The sequence below is a fragment of the Haemaphysalis longicornis genome, unplaced genomic scaffold, assembly GCF_048455015.1.
Source record: "Haemaphysalis longicornis isolate Haplotype H1 unplaced genomic scaffold, Haemaphysalis longicornis Haplotype H1 scaffold_4, whole genome shotgun sequence".
Taxonomy (NCBI): Eukaryota; Metazoa; Arthropoda; class Arachnida; order Ixodida; family Ixodidae; genus Haemaphysalis; species Haemaphysalis longicornis.
The window spans coordinates 5,464,096-5,488,919 of NW_027526361.1; the positions used below are offsets into that span (position 1 = coordinate 5,464,096).

At 50.5% G+C, this 24,824-nt stretch overlaps 2 protein-coding genes across 5 annotated transcripts in view; both read right to left on the minus strand.

The window, feature by feature from the left end:
* Vang (Strabismus domain-containing protein Vang) overlaps positions 1-24,824 on the minus strand; it is a 172,481-nt gene that overhangs the window by 40,488 nt on the left and 107,169 nt on the right. The gene's annotated exons all lie outside the window — the stretch shown is intronic.
* On the minus strand, positions 18,921-24,599 carry LOC144178159 (uncharacterized). The gene is made up of 4 exons (XM_077705739.1): positions 24,165-24,599; positions 22,295-22,571; positions 19,250-19,469; positions 18,921-19,021 (listed from the first exon to the last, which is right to left on the minus strand). Exons 1-4 carry the CDS (start codon positions 24,344-24,346, stop codon positions 18,936-18,938), a joined length of 765 nt encoding a protein of 254 aa, XP_077561865.1. The 5' UTR covers positions 24,347-24,599; the 3' UTR covers positions 18,921-18,935.

A 24,824-nucleotide genomic window follows, 5' to 3' on the forward strand; every position in this document is an offset into this window, starting at 1 on the left:
TTGTCTGTTAAATATCACCCCACTACGAGGGCAACGAAGACGAACTTTGCCTATATTACGCTTAGAATATGCACAACGAGACACTTTATCTGCGCCTTAGGACGAAGAATGATAAAAATTCGAATGCGGCACGCAAGAGTACGGTCTGGAAGAGCTGTAGACAAGCGCCTGACGGGCCAGTGTGTGGACCAAGGTAAATCGATTTGCCCGTTAATAGGCGCGCCATTTGGGCGGGAGGAGCGAGCAAAGTATGCGGGAAATAGTACGAGAAACTCGGCAGAAATGAGCGAGCAATTAAGGGAGTACACCGGATACGGTCTGCGTCGTTAACAAAATCACCGCTACCTCGCCGGTTCTCGAATCCCAGAAAAATCCGCGCAAACATGCATAAACACGTTGAGTTAACGGGAAGGAGCTTGCTTTTGTCCGTTTGTTAGTTTTTTTTGGCCACAAGAGCTTTTAATCGTCCCTGGTCCCGCGTAGCCGCGCAGCGGCGATTACGCTGAGGGTGCGCCCCGAGCGCCCAAAAACGCCACGCGAATTCGAGACACGAGTACAGGGCCAAGCCTTTTCTTTTTTTTCTTCGCCAGCGTCGCTTGCACAGGTGCCGCAGGAGCAGGTTCGCCGGCCTGTCGCTTGTTCACGTGGGCTGCAGTCGGGTGATTGCAAGCGCCATTATCAGAGCGCGGAGTTCAGTGACGCGTGCAACGGCCGGTCGATCGTCCCGGCGCGTGCGCACGGGAGACGTCTTAACTGTCCCGCCCGATCGGGAAAATTAAAGTGGGCGCGGAGCAAAAAACGGCGGGATTAAAGTTAATCAGCCCGACGTGTATGCGTAGACTGTGATGCGTATCTAGGGGCAGCTTCAGCAAATAGGCCTTGTTTAGGCGGAGCCCATTAGTAACGGTGTTCGGCTCGACGGTTTGCTTAGCGGCTCCGTCCGCGAAAGGAGAGCGCCAGTCGGAACTGCCCACTTCGCAAGGTCTCCTGCGGAGGCGCGCACAGCAGCCGCTCTGCGCGCTGCAGCTCGGGTGCCCAAGGAGCGCGCTTCACATCTTTCTGCGACACACAGCGGCTCCCGGCTGTTGCCTCGATTGCATCTTGTTCCTCCGCGATAGACCGTTACATGGCCGTTGGCGCCGGCAAACATGTGCGCAGGCGCTGCCGCTCCAATCTGACGCACCGTGCGTGACACTGCAGCCGCCGCGCCATTCGCTGTTCCGCTAATGCGCGGGTAATCGCGACTAATATTACGGCGTGCACGGCGGAACAAGGAAAGGCCTCCCTATTCCCGCGTTCATGCTGACAGCGAAGCGATGCGAGGATCGATAATTCTGCCGGAAAGCAGCCATTTTTGACCCATCCCTGCCGGCCCGGAATTATCGGCCAAGCAGGACGCACCCTTCTGCGTAAGGACAGTTAGAATCGATCTGGCCATCCCCCCACGTGTCCACGGAACAGCCACGGGCAACAAGCCACAAACATGCAACGGACAGTGACGGAATGCTGCCGACCGCGGTGCGCGGCCCCGCACGGCCATGCGAGTTTGCCGCACTTGATAGCGCTGGTGATGAGCGCCTCCTCCGCTCTTGTTTCTTCCTTCTCCGCGAGGGAACACACCTGCGAACCGTTCGAGCTCGCGACGTCCCTTTAGCGACGCTCGCGCGCCTGCTGCGGGGCACGAGACAATCTTCGAGGAAGACGGAGGGAAGCTTGGGCCGCCGAATCCTTGCCTCCTCGACGTGTGCGCGGACACCGCCACTTAGCCAAGATGGATTGTCCTAGCGACGTCTCGCGAGTCCCGCCGCTCCTCCGTGCAACCGGAGTCGCCGACGCTCGCGCCATTTTAGGCGATCTCAAGTGAACGACGCCGGTATCAAGCGCACCCGGGAGGAACGGAGTTGGGCTGCCGCGAGGCTGAGAACGTCGGGGAAAAAAATACTGCATCCCTTTATGTGGGCCCTAAACGTAATGGTCGCGCATGTCCGACATTTCTGTAACGGCAGCAGCGTAGAAATATACTACAACATAATAATGGTCGTGTTAGAGACGTCAACAAGATGTGAAAAATCATGCCCAAGTTCCACGTAGTCGGAACCGTTACAATTCGAGCAAGCCTTCTTTCCAGGGGCACACCTTAGCACATACATTGCTACGTTGCCTTAGACAACGCTAGGCCCAGGGACATTTACAAATGCACATAAATCTGTGGGGCGCATCGCGTCAAGCGTTACGGAGCGGCGGAATGATTTCTGGGGTACAATGCTTGGGCATTAAAAACATAGCTGCCAATAAATGAAAAGTGGAATTTGTGAGATTGCGCCCGGCACTTCCACGTAATTTTCTAACTCGGCAGCCCCATTGATGTTTGCACGTCAACTCAAGGGGAAACTAAAAGGCGTGTGGTATACCCTGACCGTTTGAGACATGAAAGAAACGACAGAAAAGGAATGTAGGAGAGAGAGAGAGAGAGAGAGAGAGAGAGAGAGAGAGAGAGAGAGAGAGAGAGAGAGAGAGAGAGAGAGAGAGAGAGAGAGAGAGAGAGAGAGAGAGAGAGAGAGAGAGAGAGAGAGAGAGAGAGAAAAATAAACGTTTAATAAAAACGAGCAAATTTGGTGCTAGATGGCAGGGGCACCAGCCTTGTGGGGGGCAACCTTAGTCCGGGATGCCCTGGTCCTGGCTGGCTGCCCGGGCTCGAGCGACGACTCCCAGCCGACTCTAGGAGACGGCTCCCAGCGCGTTGCCTCCACTCCGTCGTTCTCTGCTACTCTATCGCTCCCCTTGGTTACAGAGCGACGCGAAAATGAACAGAGCCCTGTGAAAGCTTTGCCGACGTGCCCCGCTTATTGCCCACGCAATGACAGCTTCCTGACACGGAAGTGTAATGCTGCCGCAAACACACACGCGGCGCTGAGTCGCCCTTCACGATTACAAATATATTCTTAAACTGTGCTCGTACACCAGGGGTACCAAACTCACATGAGTGAGCGGGCCGCAGTCGCGAAATTGAGTCCTGCAAAGGCCGAGGCAGCTAAGAATGTTGGAACGAGGGAGGGGGTTAACAAATGTCAGCTCACACTTCCATTTGAAAGAAACAAGTCGTTTCCCGCATCTTCTAAATATGCCGGGTAATATCGAAATAGAATTTGGCGTCACAATTTGAGAAACATATCGACACCGATCTCCACGATGACTGAAATCTGGACGGCGATCCTGAAATGTACATTTGTTTCACGGTGATGCTTCGACACATTGTGACTGCATGGGACCACCAAATAACGCCGAGCGCTAAAGAGGGGTGTCCCCTCTCTTTACATGAAGCCGTGAAAGACAATATCGACGCGCTTTCGGGCAGTCTCTCGCCATTTGCGTCGTCGGCTACGCGACCAAGGCGCGCACTCACACCTTCGCTCTTAAAAAAAAAAAAAACAAATAAAAATTGGCACAGCTTGCACTAGTCGTGCAAAGGCGGAGAAGCAGCACAGCTGGCGGCCCCTTTCCCTTCGTCAGAGACCCATGTGTTGCAAGTCACGTGCATTTCCGAAATTGCCGCTGAACGTTCTCCATGACTGGCAGGCCCGGATCGCTTTATCCGCAGCCTTTCACCTCTCTCACAAAGTGGACAACGTTAGCACGGGCTAGAACCGGCGGCCACCACCTTCGCGAACTCGGCGTTTGTGCCCCCCCCGTGAACTGGCGAGGGGAGCAGCACGCGAGAGGTCACGCCAGAAACTTCGAGCTGGCCGACACCTGGCGCTCCTCACGAGGCGCACGCTCACGTGCGCTCGCTATTTTTCTTGGCATGTTTTTTTTGATAACGCTCGACGGCGAAACTAAAAGCCGAAGCAGATCTGCTGGTAATAAGTGAACGGAGACACTCGGCCGCACTCGAAAGGTCCGCGTGCATGAGACCCCTGACGTGTACCATCAACCAGGGGGACATTATTTGCGCTAAGGATCATAACAAAGCGCCCGCCAGGCAGCTCGCCCAAGGAAATGCACTACATCACGGAGGTCGATGCGAACATCCGCTACGAAAACCCGGCAGGTTATGTCTTGATTTCCTGAGGCGCCCAATGACCGCATCCCGGGTGAGCGTCGCGTGGGGATGTTTGCTCACGGCGTCACCACCGTGGCCAGGCTCGTTAACGACTTAATGTCTTAACCGGCGAGCACTCCCGGCCCCAGGCAACCGCGTGCCGCGGCCCCCGAGGCTCGATTCACGCGCCGCCATCCAACGACTCCCAGCCGGAATGTTGGGCTTCGAGTCGGTGATTGCCCGCGAAGACGCGGCTGCGCCCCAGCGCCGTCGGGGCCCCGCTACTGCGGCACAACAGCAGCAGCCTAGTTGTCAGCTCGCAAGGTACCCGGGCAACTAATCCCGAATGCCCGACGCGATGTCATTAGGTGCTGGGCGAGAATGTGCGTGAGAACGCGAGAAGCGAGAAATAGACAGAGATAAAAACAGGTACTAAAACATAAACAGCCCTGAGGGTCTAACGGCGCATTGAAGCAGCGTTCAGAAAAGAGCTACAAGACAATAGTGAATACGTAACGATGTGCGGTGCTAAATAAACAGTCGGCGGATGAGCGTCCGTCTTTTTGCAATGGGTTCTTTTTTTTTACCCTCGTTAGCGTGGCTTTGCCTTCGGGCTCGCGTGATGGATCGGAAGCCCACCTTCGTCGTCGACTGCACGCGGAAGCTCGTTTCCTAAGCAGGGCGCTAACTGCGTGACGGTGTGCATTACATCGGCTCCCGATTACCTGGCGTAATCGAGTAGACTGCTCGAAGGCGAGCTCAAGAAGTGTTACGCAGGGAAGTACATGCCTGAAGGCTCTGGGCCCAGTTGTCACTCGAGTTCGAGTCCCGATAGGTTGGTTTTCTAAAATGGCCTAATGTGTTCCGCCTTGGTTGAGTGCCGCGATGCCTGCGTCAGTCATTAGCCAACTGCGAGGGGTGTAAAACGTATACGCCTCGTTACTGAATCAAATTTAGTGCAACCATATTTTTTCTGTTCCTTCTATTTTCTCTTTTTCGGGCTAATATATGCTTTATTCGAAGGCGAAAGCACATTTCCGTCATTCGTTGTCCCTTCAACTTCTATTTCTTTTTGTTTAATATGACTGAAACCACGTAAAAGGAAAAGAAACTACGCAGATTTCACGTTTCTTGTTCGTATCCTCAGTTTTTGTTCCCGCGGGTGGGGTGTACAACATGCGACTTCAGCACGCTGTCTCGGTGTTTGCAAGGCGGCGCCATCACTGCCGCCGTGGCATCCTTGAAGACAATGGGCACGATTCCGTTTCAATGTGCTCCACACGCCGGCCTGCCCAGAAATGGGCACCCGCTGGAAGCATCCCGTGATTTCTATGGAAATGTGCGAACAGTGTCTTCTTTTTTACTTCGGACGAAATCCGCAATTGAAAAATTCACTGCCTGAAGTAACGAGTAGGAGTAAGGACGAACGCCGTGTCACAGGAGAATTTTTATTGCAAACTCAGCTGATATACGCGCGACCACGCGGTCACATGGCCCTTCACGTGATGCTGAACGTTGACATTATAACAAAAGAAACCCCTACAATGCCAACGTGCAGCATCCCGTGAGAGGCCATGTGACCGCATGGTTGCGTCTCTAGTGAGATGGCGCTCGTCTGTGTGCTGACTTCTATTCGCTGCTTCGCGCAGTGAAACGTTCAACTATGGACTCCTTTAAACTGGCCCAGATGTCTGATTCAAGCGAATCCAGCAGAGCGAATTGCAACGATTCCAATCGGAATAATTTTGTAACCGCCAGTACAGAAGAAGAAAGATGGTTCACACTGTACATCAGAATACAACGACGTCCTGGCCCGGGGCCAGGGCGTCGTTGATAAAGCTATAGGTAGTTTCTGATAAAGCTATAGGTAGCTCTCCTCGGGAGCCATAGGGCCGGATTTGAGGAGGATATCAAACTTTTCCTTCGAAGAAACTTACTCCCCTTGGGTGTTTCTCCAAAAATGGTCTAAGATGCGATGTTTTGTACGCCGCAAGCTCCCATTTCCAACAACAGACAACAGATGCTGTGCGGGAGTATTTAGCAGAACTACGAAAGTGTTCAGGTAAGTAGGCGCGAAATGCACTTTCCCACTAAGTTACGCTACGCCCTCACGAACGCGCTGCAATGATTTTTTACGCAATATTTTGTCAACAATTAGCTTCTCCCTCCGCTGAAAGCTGTGCCAGGTATAACGAAACTTGTTGCTGAGCTAAGAAAGAAGAAAACGCCGCGCAAACCAGACGTGGACGAAGAAAACAAAGTAGAGAGAGAGAGGAATTTTATTGAAATGAAATAAACACAGAAAGGTCGGCCTGACGGTAGCATATCTGGCCAGCTATTCTGTGTGCGGGAAGGGAAAGTGGAGGAAAGAGTGTGGATAGAGGACGAGAGAGATGAAGATGGCGGAGAAATAAATGAAGGGCTATGTATAGAAGATGCCTATACCGATACGGTGTATGTGTTAAAGTTCAGCCGGACGGGCCTCAACTACTATATCTCTGAGAGGCCGCTGCTGCGCAGAAATGTCAGCACAGCTTTAAATGCACTGTAGGAACGCTTCGCGTCTGGCCAAGGTCCCAGCAGCACTTCCTCCGACACCACACGACAGTCCAAACGGGCCAATGTTCTCACTAATTGTTCTCGAGGTTGCGCATAGCGTGGACAGTGGCAGAGAACATGCGAAATAGTCTCTGGTACATGGCATGTCTCACAGTCGGGGTCACTCGTAAAGCCAATGAGGTGCTTGTAGCGACGGGTAAAAGCTACGCCAAGCCGTAGTCGGTGAAACAGCGTGGCGTAGTTTCGCTGAATACCAGGAGGTAACCGAAACTTGCAGTCGGGGTCCAGGCGGTGTAATCTTCTATGACGATTGTCAGGGTGGGACCGGTGATTCGCCGAGGCGTGGCGGAGAATGGTAAACAGAAGGGCGGTCGTGTCCGTCCTTGCGAAGGGCAGACGTACAACATCTGCATTTGCAGAAACCTTCTTTGCCTCCTGGTCAGCCCAGTCGTTACCAGCTAGCCCGCAATGGCCTGGTACCCACTGAATGGTGAGGACATGTCCTTGTTGCAGTGCCAATGAGCATAATTCGAGTACTTCCGCAGCAAGGGCATAATAGGGTCCTTGCCTCATAACTCCGTTGAGGACCTGGAGTGCTGGCTTGGAATCACAAAACAGTGTCCAAGCTTGAGGTGATTCACGGGAGACTAAACGAATCGCCTCCCGTATGGCAACCAACTCAGTGGCAGTAGAAGTTGTCTTGTGGTCTAGTGTGAATCCTCGGGTAACGCATAAGCTTGGAATTACCACAGCCGCGGTGGACCGGGATGCAGTCACAGAGCCATCAGTAGAAGAAGAAGAAGCAGAAGGAAGGTTCTGTTCCTTGAGCTCTCTTGTTTTTTCGCAAGTTTTCCTCTCTAAAAACAAAGTAAGACAGACACAGGCGCCTGTATCTGCCTTACCTTGTTTTCTTCGTCCACGTCTAGTTTGCGCGGCGTTTTCTTCTTTCTTTAAGTATGTGCCAGGTAACCTTCCAGAGCTTTTTTGACTTATGCATGCAAGGCCAAAATTTTCAGAAGCTCCTAAGTGGGAATTGTCGGATGAATGCGCAAGATAAACCGAGCCCCTCTAAAGTTGGCTTACTAGTAAATAGAAATGCACTGCTGGGGAGACATCTCTTCACGGGCAACACGGGCAGCCTTTTGAGATAGTGCGAAGGCATTTCTTTAAACAATACTTCTATAAATACTTGCGCCATCAAACACAAACATAATAATACGTCTATAAATAAGACTGTGTGTGTGCATACGTAGCTTCCTTAAAGTCGGCTTCACAAGCATACGCAAATGCATTGCTAGGAAGACACTTTCTCCTCGGTTTACACAACGTATGAAGGGCCTCGGTCATTTTAACGAACTTTTCTTACGCGGCGAAGGTGCGACACAAGAAGCGTTGCCGATGGACGTATACGGGTTTCCTAGTTGAGTCCGCACACAAACGCTCAAGCATTCAAAAGCAGAATCTCGGTGCCCCGCTCTCCCACACTTGTTTGTCCGAGAGAGCTGGAAAGCAATATTCTAAACGTATCGCTACAATTCCGTTAGATTTCAGGCGCAAACTTATTCCCTATGCACCTCCAACTCTCACTCGACTAGTATAACGGAACGGCCAGTGAAACACTACCGCTAGTATGTGCATTCCGAAGTTGCGAATAACCGCACATCTGTGCACTGCATTAACCTGCCGGAGATTTTATAGCCATCGTGCACGACTGACCAAAGTCCTAAACGATTCTGGACTCCAACATGACACTGCCACGGGTGAAGCGCTGGGCGAGTCTGTCCGTTCGCAGTCTGTTCCTACGTAAGCGCCACGGACCCCAAATCAAAAGAGTGGCGGGTGGTCAAAGAATTCCTAGCTCCACGCCCAGTTGCCTCGAGGGGGCAACTGGGCGTTTGATATTCTTGGCCAATCCCCGTGTTGCGTGCCACGTGCGTATGTATTTGTGGAGGTCTTAGCTTTCGGCTCGTCGTACAACGCCACTGCAGGAACTGCGTCACTAGCCACCGGCGCTGCGCAATAGTAATCGAGAACCCTTTCCATGATGTGTACGGCTGCAATCAACCAAATAACAGTCACTTCTGCAGGGGTTAGTTTCCGTTTGAAAGTTCTTAAGCCTAGAGTCAACCTACAGGTCCGAGAGCTCACACCAAGGCGCCACAATTGGCCTGTTCTGGGTTCTGAGTGACCATTTACGGCCTTGGTGCACTTCTCCGAGAAGGCACGGAGCTCAAGGAATCCCGCCGAGATTTCAACCCTTGAGGTGCGTCCTACTGCTTCTTTTTCCCAACCCGTAGTGGACGCCTGCTTCTCGAGGGGCACTGTCCGTCTGCTGCTTCCAGCATTGCTGAAGGTGGAAAATTCGGTATGCGAACGCACCACGTTTTTGCAAAAGCAGGCTTACCAGCTTTTAAGGCCTAAAAGAACTGCGAGTAATTAAAAAAAGCTCAGTGCACTAAATGGAAACCACAATAAACGACGACCGCGCGAATATTCCATATCGTAGCACTGTATACCAAAAATGATAAATACGGGCCGTAAAAAAATGCTGAGAAGCGTACTCGTAAACTAACTACTAAACATTTTTTTGCACTTATGGGCCACTTAAATGACCATTAAAAAGCAAGAGCTACACTGCTATTTTCTCTGTCCCTACCAAGCCTCTGGGCATACTTTTTTTTTTATTTCGGGAGTTCGTTTTGCCATTTTGTTTGAACACCGCGCATTTTATCATGAGACCGCAACAAGAGAAGCAGAGTGCATTTGGCGGCTACTAAAATGGGGGTGCCCCCGATACCCGAGCTTGCCGCCCGGCCGAGAGTTTCGGGTACGCGCTTCGCCCAAGGAGCATAAATGCTCGCAATAACCACTCGCATCCCCTTTTTAGTAGCGTGCAGTTAGGCTCGCCTAAAACAGGTGCGATAGCACCGCACTTACCACTAATGGATTTCGAGCACACGAGTTTCGGTTTACACGGCTATGACTCGCTGCGAAGTGCCTCGTTAACAAAATGTGGACGACACGGGAAAAAAACATGGGTGGTGGTGCTGAAACCTTTATTCAAGTAAAAGAGGTTCGCGCTTGAAAGCGGGAGAAGCTCAGTCCAGGGCTCCTGCGGCAGCGGCGGTCCTGCGAGTCCGGTCCACCAACTGTCGCTGGTCCTCAGGGACCGAAGTGCGCAGCGCGGCCTCCCACTGCTCGAGGGTTGGGGTGTGAATAATGGGGGCTGCTGGTGTGTTTTGTCAAGCCCACGTGGTGTGGTACAGTGTTGGATGTTCGCTGTAGTGTGGGCATGTTGGTGGATATATTGTGGGGTGTAATGATATGCAGGAAGCTAAGGTGGGGACATGTCTTTGTCTGTAGTTGCCGCCGGGCAACAGCCTTCTCTCAGGTGAGCTTCTGGTGCAGTGGTGCCTAGGCACATCTGGCAAGGCGGTGGTGTTGCAGATGTGCACGGTACTGCTGCTGGATAGGCTCTGGGTCTGGTGCCTGGTGCCTGGAGGGAACATTCTCGGGTTGTAGCACGTGCTCGACCGTTTCCATCGAGCCCTGCGTGACCTGGCGTCCATATTAGTAGGTTGAGGGTATCCTTGTGCTTTTTTAGTAGTCGGAGGGCGGATACTGAGATGCGACCGTTGCCGTAGTTTCTGCGTGCTTGTTGGCAGTCTGTAATTACGTGAAGGGTATTATTCGAAGTTGGAGACGTCGTCGCCAGTTCGATGGCAGTTTCTTCAGCTTCAACGATGTTTCTGGTTTTTACGGTCGCATTGCGAACGACATCGCCTGAACCGTCTATGACGCTTACTGCTGTGGCTGGATGGGACGCGTAGTGGGCCGTGTCCGTGAACCGCACATGAGTGTGGTCAGAGCACTTCCCTTGTAGGAATTGTACCCGTGCTTGTCTGCGCGGTGCGTGAAGCTCAGGGTGCATGTTTCGCGGAAGCCGAGCAACCCTGATGAGCGCACGGATGTCCTGTGGCACAGTGTCCGGTCGAGGGGCTGGCGTGCGCTATCTGGTAGCCGGCTGCCTCAGCACCGTGCGGCCGGTCGAAGTTTGCCTGAGCCGCTCTAGTTGGGTGACAAGGTGGGCATGCAAAGCGTGATTTGGATCGAAAAATATGAGACGAATCACCGCGCGAGCTAGTCGCAACAAAGGTGAACGCGCTTGAGGAGCAACGCACAGCTTTCCTCGAGGTCAGCGCACGAAAAGTCGAAAAGCGTATCTCTGAAATCAGCGGGGGAAGAAAACCTTCGGCATTTATCAATCACGACTGTATCTCGGACCGTGTGTTCTCAGTTCTGGGGCCGGATCACAGCCGCTCAACGGGCATTCTCACTGCTCGGAAACAGCGCAAGAGCAGCCCAGCCTCATCCAGCCGGCCACCCGACAACGGCGGCTCGCGGCCCTTTGAACTGGAGACGCCGCCCACCTTTCTTTTTTTCTTTTTTTTATGCTCAGTACACGTCTTACCTGCCCATTGCAGCAAAAGAAATCTGGCAAACATTACTGCACAGTGAAGTAAAAATTAGGCAGTAAAAATTTGACGGGAGATCCATCGGTGGACCGAAGGAACGCGCGAGCATCTTGCTCCTTCCGTTGTTTAGCAGTTTCGGCCCACCGTCGCCGTCAAACTCATTTCGTATTATTCTTTCGACGACTACTCGGCCCTGCAGAAGCCGCACAATCCAGTTCACAGTGCGCACCAAGGGTGACAAACGGTGACCGCAGAGACGCCTAGATCGGCCGTTTATCCGCGGTGTGCAGCGAGCAGGCGGTATACACTGGGGTACACGGGAAGGCAGTGGGAAAGGGCGACAGGAGACACTTCTCCTTGGCGCCCTTGTGTGTCCCTTGTTGCAAACATTGCGCCTTCGGTTCTCCCGAGTTCACCACCTTGCAAAGGCCGTCCAACTTCTTGGGCGCAGAAAATACAACTCACACCCCTGAACGTTCCGCAATCTTTTTAATCTGTGCGAGACGCCGTGAACGTATGGGATGACCGTCGTGGCCCTGTATTTCTTGCGCGTCTTGGTGCGTGTTCCTACCCGCTCTTCCGTCAGCAACTTGTTTGACAGGCTGCGGATGAGGTCCTCGGGGTATCCAGACGTTTGTAGACGCTTCAGACGCTCCCGGTCCAGGAACATCGCCTCTATTTGGTGATGGCGCGATCTGAATAGGGCGTTCTTCAAAACGGCTGTGGCCACTCCGCGTCGTTTCACGAGCTTGGAGTGGGCGGAGGAGTGTGGCAGCAGTTCCTTCTGTGTTCTCGGCGCGTATCCCCAACACACATGTTCTTAGCTGATTCACAGCCTCATGTCAAGATACCTCAGCTGCCCGTAACTGGCAGCTCCCTGCTGAGGACGAATTCGCGAAGCACAGAGGCGAAGGCTCCGAACAAATTTTCTAACTCTGTTACGGCGTCATTCCTGTCCCGGTAGATCACCAAGAAGTCGTCCACGTACCGGAGGGTCCTCACCATGGGGCCGTCCTCCAACGCTTCCTTCAGACGTCGGTCGAGGCTGGCTAACAGTAGATCGCTAAGCTGTGGAGCAAGGCCCATGCACTCTCCCTGCTTCTGGATGAAGCATTCGCCATTAAAGTGGACGAAGGTTGACCGGAGGTAGAACGTCAGTAGTTCCATGAAACCGCTTGCACTAACCCCGCAGGCATTCTGGAAACGAATAGCTCTATACATGTCGATGCCTTCACTGACCACCTCGTACACAGTAATAAAGATCCTTGATGTCGATTGAGAAGGCATCGACGCCTCCAGGGCACTCTGCGTCAAATAAGTCCGACACATCTTGTGGTCTCCGAACCAAGAACGGGTCGTCAACCTTCAGGAAAGAAAGCGACCTTTGCAGAAACTGCCCAACGACATGCTACCAAGCGTTGCGTTCAGAGACGATCGCTCGTAAAGGGCTTCCCGCCTAGTGCACTACACTTAAGGCGCACAAGACCCTAAAGTGCGCTGCACTTAAAATTTTTGAAGACGTTCCAACTCACAGGCATGCACAGCACATATCTCGAAGATTGTGGCTTTCATTATGGCATGCAAAACTTGTAAACCGTCGTTCAATCAGAAGATCACAACATACATCTTTTGCTTTAAATTCCCTAAACATAATAAACACCGCAGATGCACCTCGGCTATACTTATGAATGGAGAATCGTGTGATCATGTTCGGTTATATATAAGTGATTTCACTGCGAGAAACTCACTGCGAGAAGGCGGGACATCGAAAAACGCCAATCAAATGGTACGTCCATGGCGTCACTTAATAATTTCGAGGGTAGCTCCGAGCTGCCAATTCACGTAGCATAATATATACCAGGCTCAGAAATGGTCGCTCAAAGCCAGATAAAAATGGGCTCCAAGCAAGGCAGGATATGACAACGAGAAGACTTAGGTACAAAAGTACTGAAGCAAATTTTGTTCACAAGAAAAAATGCCAGAAATCTTAAGCGGGAACTGTCCGATAAATGGGTACGCCACTCTGCTATACACGAAGATAATTTAAAGTAGTCTTCACTACAACGCACAGAAGCATTGCTGGGACGATAGTTACCGGGAGTGATATGAACAGTCTGATAGAAAAGTGGGAAGGTCCTAGGTCCATTTATTAAACATCTCCAAAGAGCTCATGTACCCTCGCGAAGCGCTTTACGCCAAGTCCCTGTAAAGTCGGCCTCAATGTTACGCACGTCTGCATCGCTGGTAAGACATGTTTAGGGTCAACATACAGCAAGTTCGAAGGCTTGCGCCTTTTGTTAACAGCCCCCCCCCCCCCCCCCCCCCCCCCCCCCCCATTTTGTAGCGTAAGCTACACTGGCCGAGGTTGAGCAGTTTCGCATGGCTCCTGGAGAGCTGTGCTGCGCATGCGCGAGGAGCAGTGACGTCACTCGGCGCACCGAACCTTGCTCGCTGCCCGGCGTCTCCCTCACACCCCACGCGTCCAGCGTCTTCACCGACCTCCGTTCCGTACTTGGCGGCCCGGTCAACTTCATGATCATGCGAGGGGTGGCCGGGTGTGGAACCGATGGCTCGTGCGTCGCAGCAGCACCTGCGTGCGGCTGTGGAACAAGCTTAGCTCTGGGGCGGTTGATGACGCCGCGCCGGCGCCGCTTGATAAATATACGTGTCACACAATGCGTATACCGTGTGTGTGTCATTGAAGCAGCAGTAAGCATGATAATCAAGCTAATCCTAGACAACCAGGAAAGCTAAGAATAACCAGCTGAACCTTAGCTCACGCTACGTATATCCTGGCATAGCCGAGCTAAGCCACTGCTAATATTTTTTTTGTTTGTTTGTTTGTTTGCGGCGCAAGCAAGACACATTAAGCGTTTTACACGGACAGACTGGCCTCCTCGTTGCGAGCACGCGGGGGTGGTTTTACAAACAAGTTATTTCTACATTTCAGCAACAAGAAAAAATCCGGGCCATCTCCACAAACATGACACCTGGGGAGGGGCGAAGCATGCATTGTATAAGTGCATTCAAAGATTTTCAGTCTCTCTCTTGCCACGTGGCGCGCACTGATTTGGCGCCGGAAAAAGCAATCGCGCGCTTGCTGGGGCGGGGCGCCCGCTCTTGCGTTGAACCGGATTTGAGCAATTAAACGAGAGACAGACTGGCCGTAAGTTGTCTTCGTGTCACACACCGCAGCACGCTAAGAAGTATGCTTTACAGGAGAAAACCTGGCGCTTGATACTAATTTTGAGACGTAATTTAACAAATTTCTGTTATTATGCCGATTATTCCTGAATATTCCTGTGTTTTAAATTAGTTTCAGTCCCGTTAGTTTATTTTGAACCGGTTTTATAGAATAAACACTTGTTTTTTGACCATCGTTTGACAACTTGATTTACCGCGAAGACATGAGGCGACGACGACAGGTGACGCCGACGGCGCGAGCCCCCCTAAGGTGCTTCGTCCTAAAAAGAATCGGGAATGAAGCGTAATTGATATGCTAGCGGGTAAGCGCAATTGCGATGGCTCCTCAAAATAAATTCACCGACGAGGTGATACGTGAATGAAGAGGCGAGCTCATGCTGTAGAGAAGAAAAATAAACCGGGCCAGCTTCACAAAAGTGAAACCTGGGGAGGGGCGAAGCATGCAGTGTATAAGCGTATTCTTGGCACCTTGGCGTTTTTGCACGCGGATATGAAGTCGTTAGAGGGTAGGGGTATACAGCTTTGCTGTGAAAGTCTCGTGTCTTTGAAGCACGAAGCGTTCTAGAGCGAGGCGTTGGAAAAGGGGTGTCCCGGTGTGTTCTTTTAGAACGCGTTTTGGCCCACAAAGATGAAACGTTCTTGCGCGAGGCGTTGGAAAAAGAGTGTCCCGGTGTTTGAGTACCGTGACTGCATGCGATGACGATGACGACGACGACAGCCCGGTCCCCTCAGGGGTTTCGCCCCTAAAAGAACAGATTGCACAGAATTGGCCCATCCAAATCGGTCATCGACAGAACACCAAGCATAGCGCAGAGAATCAATATACAGACGCAGACGCCAAGAAAAGCGTGTGCAAGAGTGGGACGGTACAGACAGGGTCGAAGTAGTCGCTAAAACGTAACATCATAGATTATGACGTGACATCATCCAAACATCGACGTATTACCGCCAAAAAAAAAAGAGCAACTCTGTCATCTTTTTCCTCAATAGCAGCGTAAGGGTGCTAGTACAGCGTTTACCGTGGCTTCAGAAGAAAATCCCGGGCAATCTCCGCTAACATGAAAGCTGGGAAGGGGCGAAGCAAGCAGTGTATAAGAGTATTCTTGGCGCTTTTGCCCACGGAGATGAAAACGTTGTGGGTAGAGGGATACAGCTTTGCTGTAAAAGTCGCTTAATTGTCTTTGAAGCACGACACGTTCTAGCGCGAGGCGTTGGAAAACGAGCGTCCCGGTGTTTTAGTGCCGTGACTCCATGGTACGAGATACGACGACTACGACGACAAGAGACTCCGGCAGCCCCAGCTTCGCCTCTAAAAGTCACTATGAGACGTCTATCACCATCGCAATTCCATCGAATGATCGCGCAGTTGATTGTTTCAAAGCGAAGCCTCGGTGTTCTCACTGATGGCGTCTGTAACGCGAGAACGCCCTGCAAGAAAGCCAACTTATATATCGATGATGATGAATGACGTGAGTGAAATGAAAGAAAACATTTGCGGTGGCCGGAATCTAATTTGGATCCCTCGCGCCTATCCGATTGCCCATTTCGACATCGTCGACGAAGTGATTTAGGAAACTCAGCCGACAACCAAAGAATCCGTCACGAGAAAGCTTCGCGTTCAATCATCGTCGCCGTTTGACGGGGAAAGGGGTGCATGATTTTGTTTTTTGTTTTTCGAATTTACCGGATAGACTCACCGTGTGTCAACTTGGGTCATTTTATTGTTCTTTTTTCCTTCCCGACCACGAGAGATTCACTCCATTCACTCCGACCTTCAGGCATTCACAGAAAAGCAGAGAGCGCCTTTTCACAGAAAAGCAGAGAGCGATCGATTCCCCGAAATTCCACTTACAATGTGCCCCGTTCTTCCCCGTGTAAGGTTTGTTTTCCTCCTTTCTATTTTGCTGCGCAGCTGGACTGAGGTAATCTTAGCCTGGCTAAAGACATTTCTTTCTCACTGCCAATGCTACCGGGCAGTTCGTGCAAGCCACTCGCTCTATAATTATCCGCGCGCAGTTTATACGCACGTGGACTTCGCCTCAGTCACTGCGGAATGTGAGTCACGTGAAGGCCATTTTCACGAAAAGTGAACAGCGGGGAAACGATCCGTCGCCAACACCTTTTCCTCTCTGCGGATGGCCTCCCATGTAGACTTTATATCTCTTCCCCTGCTTTGATTTTGGCAGACATGATTTGGGAGACATGATAAATGATTTTGGGAGACACGGCGTATCACAGCTTCCGCTCTAAAACATTTCCTTATAACTGAAGCGAATGCTAACCGTGTGCACTTTTCGCGGAGGTATTTCATATTTATATTTTCACAGGAGTTAGCACACACCTAAATGCGCGCCACCAGGTGGTGCGCTTTCCAGCTCGAGGCCTAGATTTGTCTGCCCTGTGCGTTTCTCCAAGATTAACTAAATTCTTCGCCTGGAAAAGAAAATAACAGCACATCCTGAACCAGTAGCGGTCCCAGAGATTGGTTTTGGGGGGGGGGGATTTTTTTGGCGGAGGGGAGGGGGGATGAAGAACCGCTCCCCTCCTTGCACCAGTTCTGCGAAAAATGTGGTCGCCATAAGAAGCTGAGCTGAAAAAAACAAAAAATAAGAAGCTGAGGACCTCTTTGAGGGGAGGGGGGGGGGGGGGGGCGGGGGGAGGCTATCGCTCCCTTGCCCCTCCCTTAGGACCGCCACTGTCCTAAACCCCAAGTCTGCTGCTTTGAACTGGGCAAGATTTTTTTACTTTCAAGCATATATATACCGAAAAATTGCCAATTTTCCAGATTACCAGTAAACTGTTCAAGAAAACAAAACAATTTTTTTTCGCCACGCTCATTAAGATGAGGCACTGACATGACCACGGTAAAATACACAATGGCATTTTTTTATTTACAGCCTACACTGACTGCGCTCAGCCACACTAGTGCACATGTAGCCAGTGAAGTTAACGAAAAATTACCCTAGTGAAATTTTATCTCACTCGTCACTAACTTGCAGAGCGAAAATCTTACCCCTTGTGCAGTAGGTACAGAGACGCACGCATCAAATCGTTGATAAGTGACCCGGTACGGCTTCCACCGCCACAAAGGGCGGATTATTTTGCCATCCAAGCCTTTTTGTGGCCGCCTTGACAAGCAGGTGCACCTTGTCTCTCGGCCGCAGACCCGACTTGGCGGCCTGCATACAGGGCCAAGCAGAGCCAGAGAAACAGCCGCAGCGGAGTAAGTTGCAGCGCAGACAAACGTGGAAGGAGAGCCGCCGCAACGGCGCAGTTCTCGGAAAGAAGAGCAACTCCGCCGGAGAAGAGTGGGCCGCAAATTATAGCTCGCGTGCAAGAAGCGCCACCCCGTACCGCCACCATTTCCCTTTCTCTCTTCTCCGCCGTGATCTATGCGCATCGCAGGACGAAGGGGAAAAAGACCGGGAATGTGGTTTGGTGCATAAAATGCAGCAGCGGCCGGCAAGCGCAAGCCCCTGCCCTCTCTTCGTGCGCGAAAGTTGGGCTGTTGGTAATGACGTGCGCGAATACGCACGCACGAACCTTCGTCGCCTGGGCCATAAGGACGTTACCGCCGAGTCATTTCCCCTCGAAATTTTGCGACAGGTGCCCGGCTCGCTTCTCGGGTACCGCGCAGGCTCCCTGTAACAGCTAGGGGCCGTGGGGGCGGAAAGTTCGCGAGCATTAGCCGCGCCGCGTCTACTATATATGCACGCAGCGGCGGAACGTCCAATAATCGCCATGGGCGGCGGGCAAGCGCCTAATCATCTAAGCGCCCCCCTCGCTGCCAATGTACTTCTCCCCTTCTCTCACTTCCTATAAGCCAACCGTTTGTTTTGCTCTCATCGTACTTCTTTGGCGTCTCCTTCGAACACTCGCGGGCGTGCCGCCGCCGCCGCCTGTGTGCCGTGTCGCTGCGCGGTTCCGCAGAAGCGACTGTCCGCCCACCGCGGCAGCTGCGAGTGCCCCGCCGCGAAATCGAGTTTTTCCTTCCCTCCCATTCACGCGTACCGGCCGCTCTCTAACCACGAGGTACGGACGGTCGTGCTTCCCGACACCTATACACCGGAACGGTCACAGCGGTTCGGAAGCTTCCGAACTTCCAAAATGATTGTTGAGTTTCATAAGAAATTTTGTTGAATTCACTCAACAAACATTGTTGAGTATCCAAAGAATTTCTGTTGAGATTGTGTTGAGTTTTTCAGGAAAAGTGGCCACCGTGGTTTCATTGATTTTCCGTTGAATTTCTTACGTCGAATTCCCATTGAGTTTCTGTTGCCTTTCCGTTGAGTCTCCACTGAATTTCGTATTGATATTTTGTCGAGGTTTTTATGAGTGCCCAATGTGTTTCTGTTGATATTTTGTTGAGATTTTTACGAGTGCCGCATGCGTTTCTGTTGATATTTTGTTGAGATTTTTACGAGTGCCCCATGCGTTTCTGTTGATATGTTGTTGAGTTTTACACGAATGCTCAATGTGTTTCTGCTGTGATTTCTTTCAAAGGTTTTTGCGATCATTGTAGGTTGAACAAGAATCTACATTTTATCGCACCACCAATACACGAGTTTATGGTGTGGCAGTAGTGCATGTCATGTGACTAAAAATTCTGCCTCATGCAGACATGCAAAAAGAAAAACAAGGTGTTCAGCGTGCACTTTTTATTTTATTTCCCGATTCAAAAGCGATGATAGGTTATTTTTTATGTAACCGGCGCTCACACCTGGAAACTTCCGGCCCGTGTAGCCTGCAAGAGATAGAATGAATTTATGATTTACTATAAAAAATGAAAACGTGTTCAGCAAGTTCTCAGAATTAGTAATAAAAGTGTGCAAAAATAGACACTTTCCCAAAAAGCATAAAAGGGATGCACTGATCTCACTGTGCACATGAAGAAAAACGGGTGATTAGCTACAAGTTGACAAAGATGACAGCTTTGTTCTTGGCACTCTAAATGCAAATCATGTGCACTCACCGACCACAGCCTTCACCCGCACCTGGTCCAATCCTGGCTTTGTAGGAGCGTCGCCCTGGGCTTTGCCTTTCCCTCCAAAGAGAGTTTTCCCCTTGAGCTCCTCCGCAGTGAAGACATGGCGCAAAAGAGCCCTGGCAAATTTGCCAGGGCCACTCGCACACGCATGCACCAGCTGATCCAGGTACCCCTTCTCAATTAGCACACCGCCCCCAATGTCAACCTGCGAGCAGAAAATAAAACCGAAACAGTTGAACCAACATGAACTCCAGGATCGAGACAATGAAGAGTTTGAGTACCCATGAACAATTTCTCAGAATATTACGGTAATTCATTTACAGATTTTGGCATTGATCCACTAAAAATTATTTTCGAATAGCTTTAATTTAAATGTATATTTTTAGTTTTTATGGGTGAACATGCATACCTCAACATGCTTTCGGCTTGTTTAAACAAGCGTTTCAAGAATTCATTAAAGTGTTTGCCAAGTGCCCACTGCAGTACACCGTGGGTGTATTGCTTTGTGGTAGAAAGGCAAAAAAAACCATTTGGGTGCTGTTAGGTCAATCTGGATGAAAGGTTATGTGGCTAAAATAGTCAGATGGCTGTAATGCACACAAAGTAGGCAGTACGATGCCTTGCCCTGACTCATGCAACTATCTATAAAAAACTGACCTTTTTTTAGCACCCGATTCAGAAAAATAAAATGAGCAGACTGTTATTGATTTTTTAAATTATTTAAATTGAAAAGAGTGAACCCTAGTTACAACTAGGCCAATTTGCTCCTTCATTTTTTCATTGGCTAGCAGTGCACGAGGGTCATACGCGAAATGTGGTTTGCGGCGTGGTGCTAGCAGGAACTTTTTGTGTGGCTGGTGTTCTTTCTGCAGGATTGTGGGTTTGCGAATGCCTTGTCGTAAGGAGTACCCAGCATTGTTTTTGGTTCGAAATTCCGCACTGCGCTGTTCACGCCTCCTACAACCACAGACACGAAGCAGGCTGCACGATGAATGCTAGCACAGCGAGCTAGCACAGCGTGACAATTGGACAGGTGCGGACAGCGGCTCAGATAAGGTAATTTTGCACTGTCTGTGTCACCTCCGCGCGCTGATTGCCTTATTTTATTTTTCATTGCTTCAAATGACTGTGGCTCGAATAAGGAAAATTTATGCACTTAAAGCTGCAACGATATTTCATGTGGTGGTGGCGTGTGATAAGAGGCACTGTTTTTACTGTGCCCCCCCAGGCATGCTGCGCACTTCTTGAGGAGTGAGTACGAGAGTTTGAGAGGTGCTCTAGTGACAGTGTTCTGGTATGTTGAGCGCATGACCATCCTCCGCCTGAGCTTCCAATGCTGAGCGATTATGCACAGGATCTGGGTGGAAACGACTGCGAGGTAAGAGTGCAATAAAATTACATACAGTGGCGGTGACAGAGATTCCACCTGGGGGACAAAGATTTTCAAGTGTTTTCTTTTCAATGTAGATGAAGCATAAATTATAATTGATTGATTCTCAGGTTTAATGCACCAACGCTACACAGACTGTGAGGTGAGCCATAGTAGAGGGCTCCGTATTAATTTTGACAACCTGCGCATCTTTACATGCGCCGAAATCTCGACCACATGGGCATATTTTGCAGCAGACATGATAGACAAGAATTTCCATCCTGCACTGGGCGCCACCAATTCTTTCGGACTGCGGGGTGAGCAGACGACGCTGAGTCCCACGCTGTTGCTCCGTGCCATGCGTGAATATCAGACGCCCCGAACGGCATCGAAAATCGGGTGTCATTTATTTGGCATTTCAGCAGCAACAAGTTTAGCAGTGCCTAAGGAGAACGTTTAATTCTTCCAAGAGGTGTCCCGTTCGCCCATCAATTCTGTTCCTAACCCGCTAAGGTGGCGGGCCAGTCCACACCACTTTGTCCTGACAGGCATTGCCTGTGAGGCCACGTTTCGTCCTGCCAGCAGGACGCCTGACCTTTTTATCCTCAATTGATGTTTATTTTCGGAATTCTGGGAAAATTGCCATCATTGCCTTTTACTTGGCGATGTTCAGAAGCTACTTGTCCGGGCAGGCGTGATTACGTCGTTACTGGCTGCACCAACAATCAGCGTAAGCGCAAAGTGCTCATGCAAGAACCGTGCGAAGTGCACCATGACAAAACAAGTGTCTGCATGTGCGGAGTCTATTGGCTGCACAAATTTCCTGCATCGCTTGAGTGTCACCGTAAATGGGTCGTCGCGCTAAATCGCAGACTTAGAGCCTCGCAAATTTGCCAGAATGAGCCCGGTGGTACGCTGCTTTTGGAAGCGCTGTTTAATCACCCTCATGCTCAATCCTTATCGCACGTTTCTGTTCTTTGGAGGTATGTTTGGTCCGTTTCATTGACGGGAAGCCATCGAAAATCAATCAGACACTTATGCTGCAGCTTGGGTACGCGAAAAATTCTCAAGTAACCCTTGTGAAAACCGTGCTGATATTCGAATGTGATATTATAAATAATTAGCAACTTGAGAGTGGATGAAATGTTCCCTGACCTAGCGTATGGTGCTTGTTAGGAAAATTTAATGGTGAAGTACCGTCCCTGATTTAAAGACTGGTGCTACCTCGGCTATCCTCCAATCACTGAGAATAGTGCCTGTCATGAGAGACTGCGAAAAAAGTGCCGACAAAATCTACAGACTGCGGTATGTACTTTTCGGTATAGTGTGATTAATAACAGTATGATCTGAAGTAGATAATATTGTAAGCTTACTTAAAATGGAAAGTAGCTCCACACCAGTTTGTATTGCAAATTCAAAACCATATCGAAAATCCTAAATGTTTGCTTGGCTTGATTACATACGGATACTTGCTTCAAAGTCAGTTCAATTTCTATTCTTGCACTTTAGCCATTGGCCCCAGATTCGCTTCGATATCCCTGCTAAGCAATGACACACTCAAAATGCACAACACTGCTTCATGAAACTGTTTCAAATAACCAGGGGCTAGAGCACTGCTAACAGGTATACATTATGACAGGTTCCAACATGAAATAACTAACCTGAAAGTACATAATCAGTGGGTGCGCTGATGTGGCAGCGGTGCCTGGACCGATGCGTTGAGCAAATGCGCTGGCTTCTGAACGGGTGGTCCAAGCGGCCAGATGATGGATGAAGGATTGACTATTCCTGGCGGCAAAGCGTACCCAGCACCAAGGAAAGGCCAGGCAGTACTTGGGTACAGCAGGTGCAGTGTCAGTTGGCCACGGAGGGCCCTGGCAAAGCCTTTGAAACTGGACTGAAAGCCAGCCAGCCAACCCGGACAGCCAGCAGCAGCACCTGAAAGTGCATAATCTGTGAGTGTGGTGGCACTTGATGAAATACAAGAAAAGCACACACAAACCACGAATGCTTAGATTAAGCAGATTATTAATCGTTAATGAGTAACCTCCAAGGCCCTAATAAGAACATTCCCGCAACACCCAAACTGAAATTTAGGTCACAGTAATGTATTTATTAGGCACGCAGGTTCTGTGAGTGGGGTATGCCTGATATATGCAAAGCTCTCTGCTATGCTAATTTGCATGGAACGCTTGCTAGCAGCCCATATGCATCCCTAGCTTTCAATCGGAACTGGTGTGTACTATCGCGCCCAATTTGACTCGCAACAGGCGAGCGGCCGCCGCAGCTGCTCCCCGGGAGGCGGTGGCGCCTTGCAGCGAAGCACTCGAGAAGTAAAGGGAGAGGGGTCAGCTGTTCCGAAACCCACCGGCATCCCCCGTGCGCACCATTGCTGGCTTCTTTCCTTTGCGTCTGGTATAAATTTTTGCCTCAGCAATTTTCGGGGTGGATTACCGCATCGCCAGCGATAATTTTTATCATTGGATGCAATGTCCTTAAGCGCATTTGCGCAAGCCTTCCAGTTTGGCAATAATAGGGCGTCGCGAAATACCGATAACGTTGAATCTTCCACACAAGTAAAGATATGTGAAACACTGGCTGACCGCATTTTTTTATTTACTGCATCTGCCTCTAAATCTGACAATGCCTCAAGGTACGGAATGCACTATTATGCTTTCAGCTACGTCACTGATGGCCACTGCGCCACTATGTTTGCCTTACCACAATTCTGGAGTCGCAAGGCTGCGCCAAGCTGAACTACATCGGGCAGCTTCATGCGCACCGCATTCGGAGCGCGAAAGGCAACAGAGCACAAGGGGGATGCCGATGGGTATCGGAAGAGCGGACCCCCTCTTCCTTTACTTCTCGAGTGCTTCGCTGCAAGGCGCCACCGCCTCCCGGGGAGCAGCTGCGGCGGCCGCTCGCCTGTTGCGAGTCAAATTGGGCGCGATAGTACTAGTTGAGGCTCCTCCATTTCAATGCCTAGCTTGCCTTTGCAAGTTCGATTCTCCAATATAAATAGAGTTGAGTGGGCAGGCGCCCCTGCGAGACCACGCGCGCGCATTTCACCTTCAATTTCCACGTATGTGAATGTGAGCTTCACGAGTACGGCACGCATACCACGACGAATATCGCGGCCCGAAGACCACAAGACGGGTCGCGACGGCGGCAGCCGGTCTCGCGAGCGTAATAGCTGCGAAGCGCACTGCACGGAATTAACAGTCGCCGCAAAGGCACTGTTTGAGAGACACATAACAAACAAACGCCCCGGTGTTTAAGAGCCTTGCGTGATGTCAAATAATTAGCTGCCGCGTTCTACAGCGCGAGCATCGCAACAAAGGTCTAGCTTCAGCGTAAATTGATGCTGACGGCTGCGGAAACGGTAGACTGGTAAATCCAAGGCGCCAAACAAGTATGCTATATCGCATAGGCTCTGAGAGCAAATGAGATGGGGGTCTACCGAATAACTGACCCATAAGCACCAGAACTCGTTCCGAACAAGAACAGAAAAACAAAAAAATGCGTACTCACCCCAGCAGAAACGACGTTTCCCGCCTAAAATCCTTCTTCACGCTCGTCTTCCCCTTCAAGGACACCGACACTTTGTTCGGACGCAATGTCATCCACCTTTGACGCGCGATGATCGTTGAGGCGATGATCGTTCTTCCCGTTCCCGCGTGTTCAACACACGCGTAGGTTGGAAGGGCAATCATCACCCTATAAAGCTTTTATAACTATGATTTAAGCTTGAAATAGATAAAACTGAACAAATCGCCCCAGCTACCACTCCGCACAAAACCAACTCCATGAACAAACACACAAAAAGGGAGTGATAGTTGCCAGACTGCAATAGCAGCATTTCTGTGTTTGACGAAAATTGTGTTATTGGTAATTAACTTCCTGCTTTTAAAGTATTAAAAGTGTTTATAACTTGAATTTGAGGTTTTTAAACGCAAAAGCGAATAAAAGTAAACTAACTGACATATATACTTAAAGGTTAAGTCTCCTGCCACGCGCGTGGCACGAGCTGCGCCCCCCTGGCAACAGCTGCTGCCACGCAGAAGTGACGTCAAGCTAAAGTAATCACGTGACTTCCTGTGACGTCACAAAACAAACGTCATTTTTACGTCATTTGATCATGCTACTTTTTTTGTGCTAAAGACGACGGCAGCCGGGTGTTCGCGTCTTGTG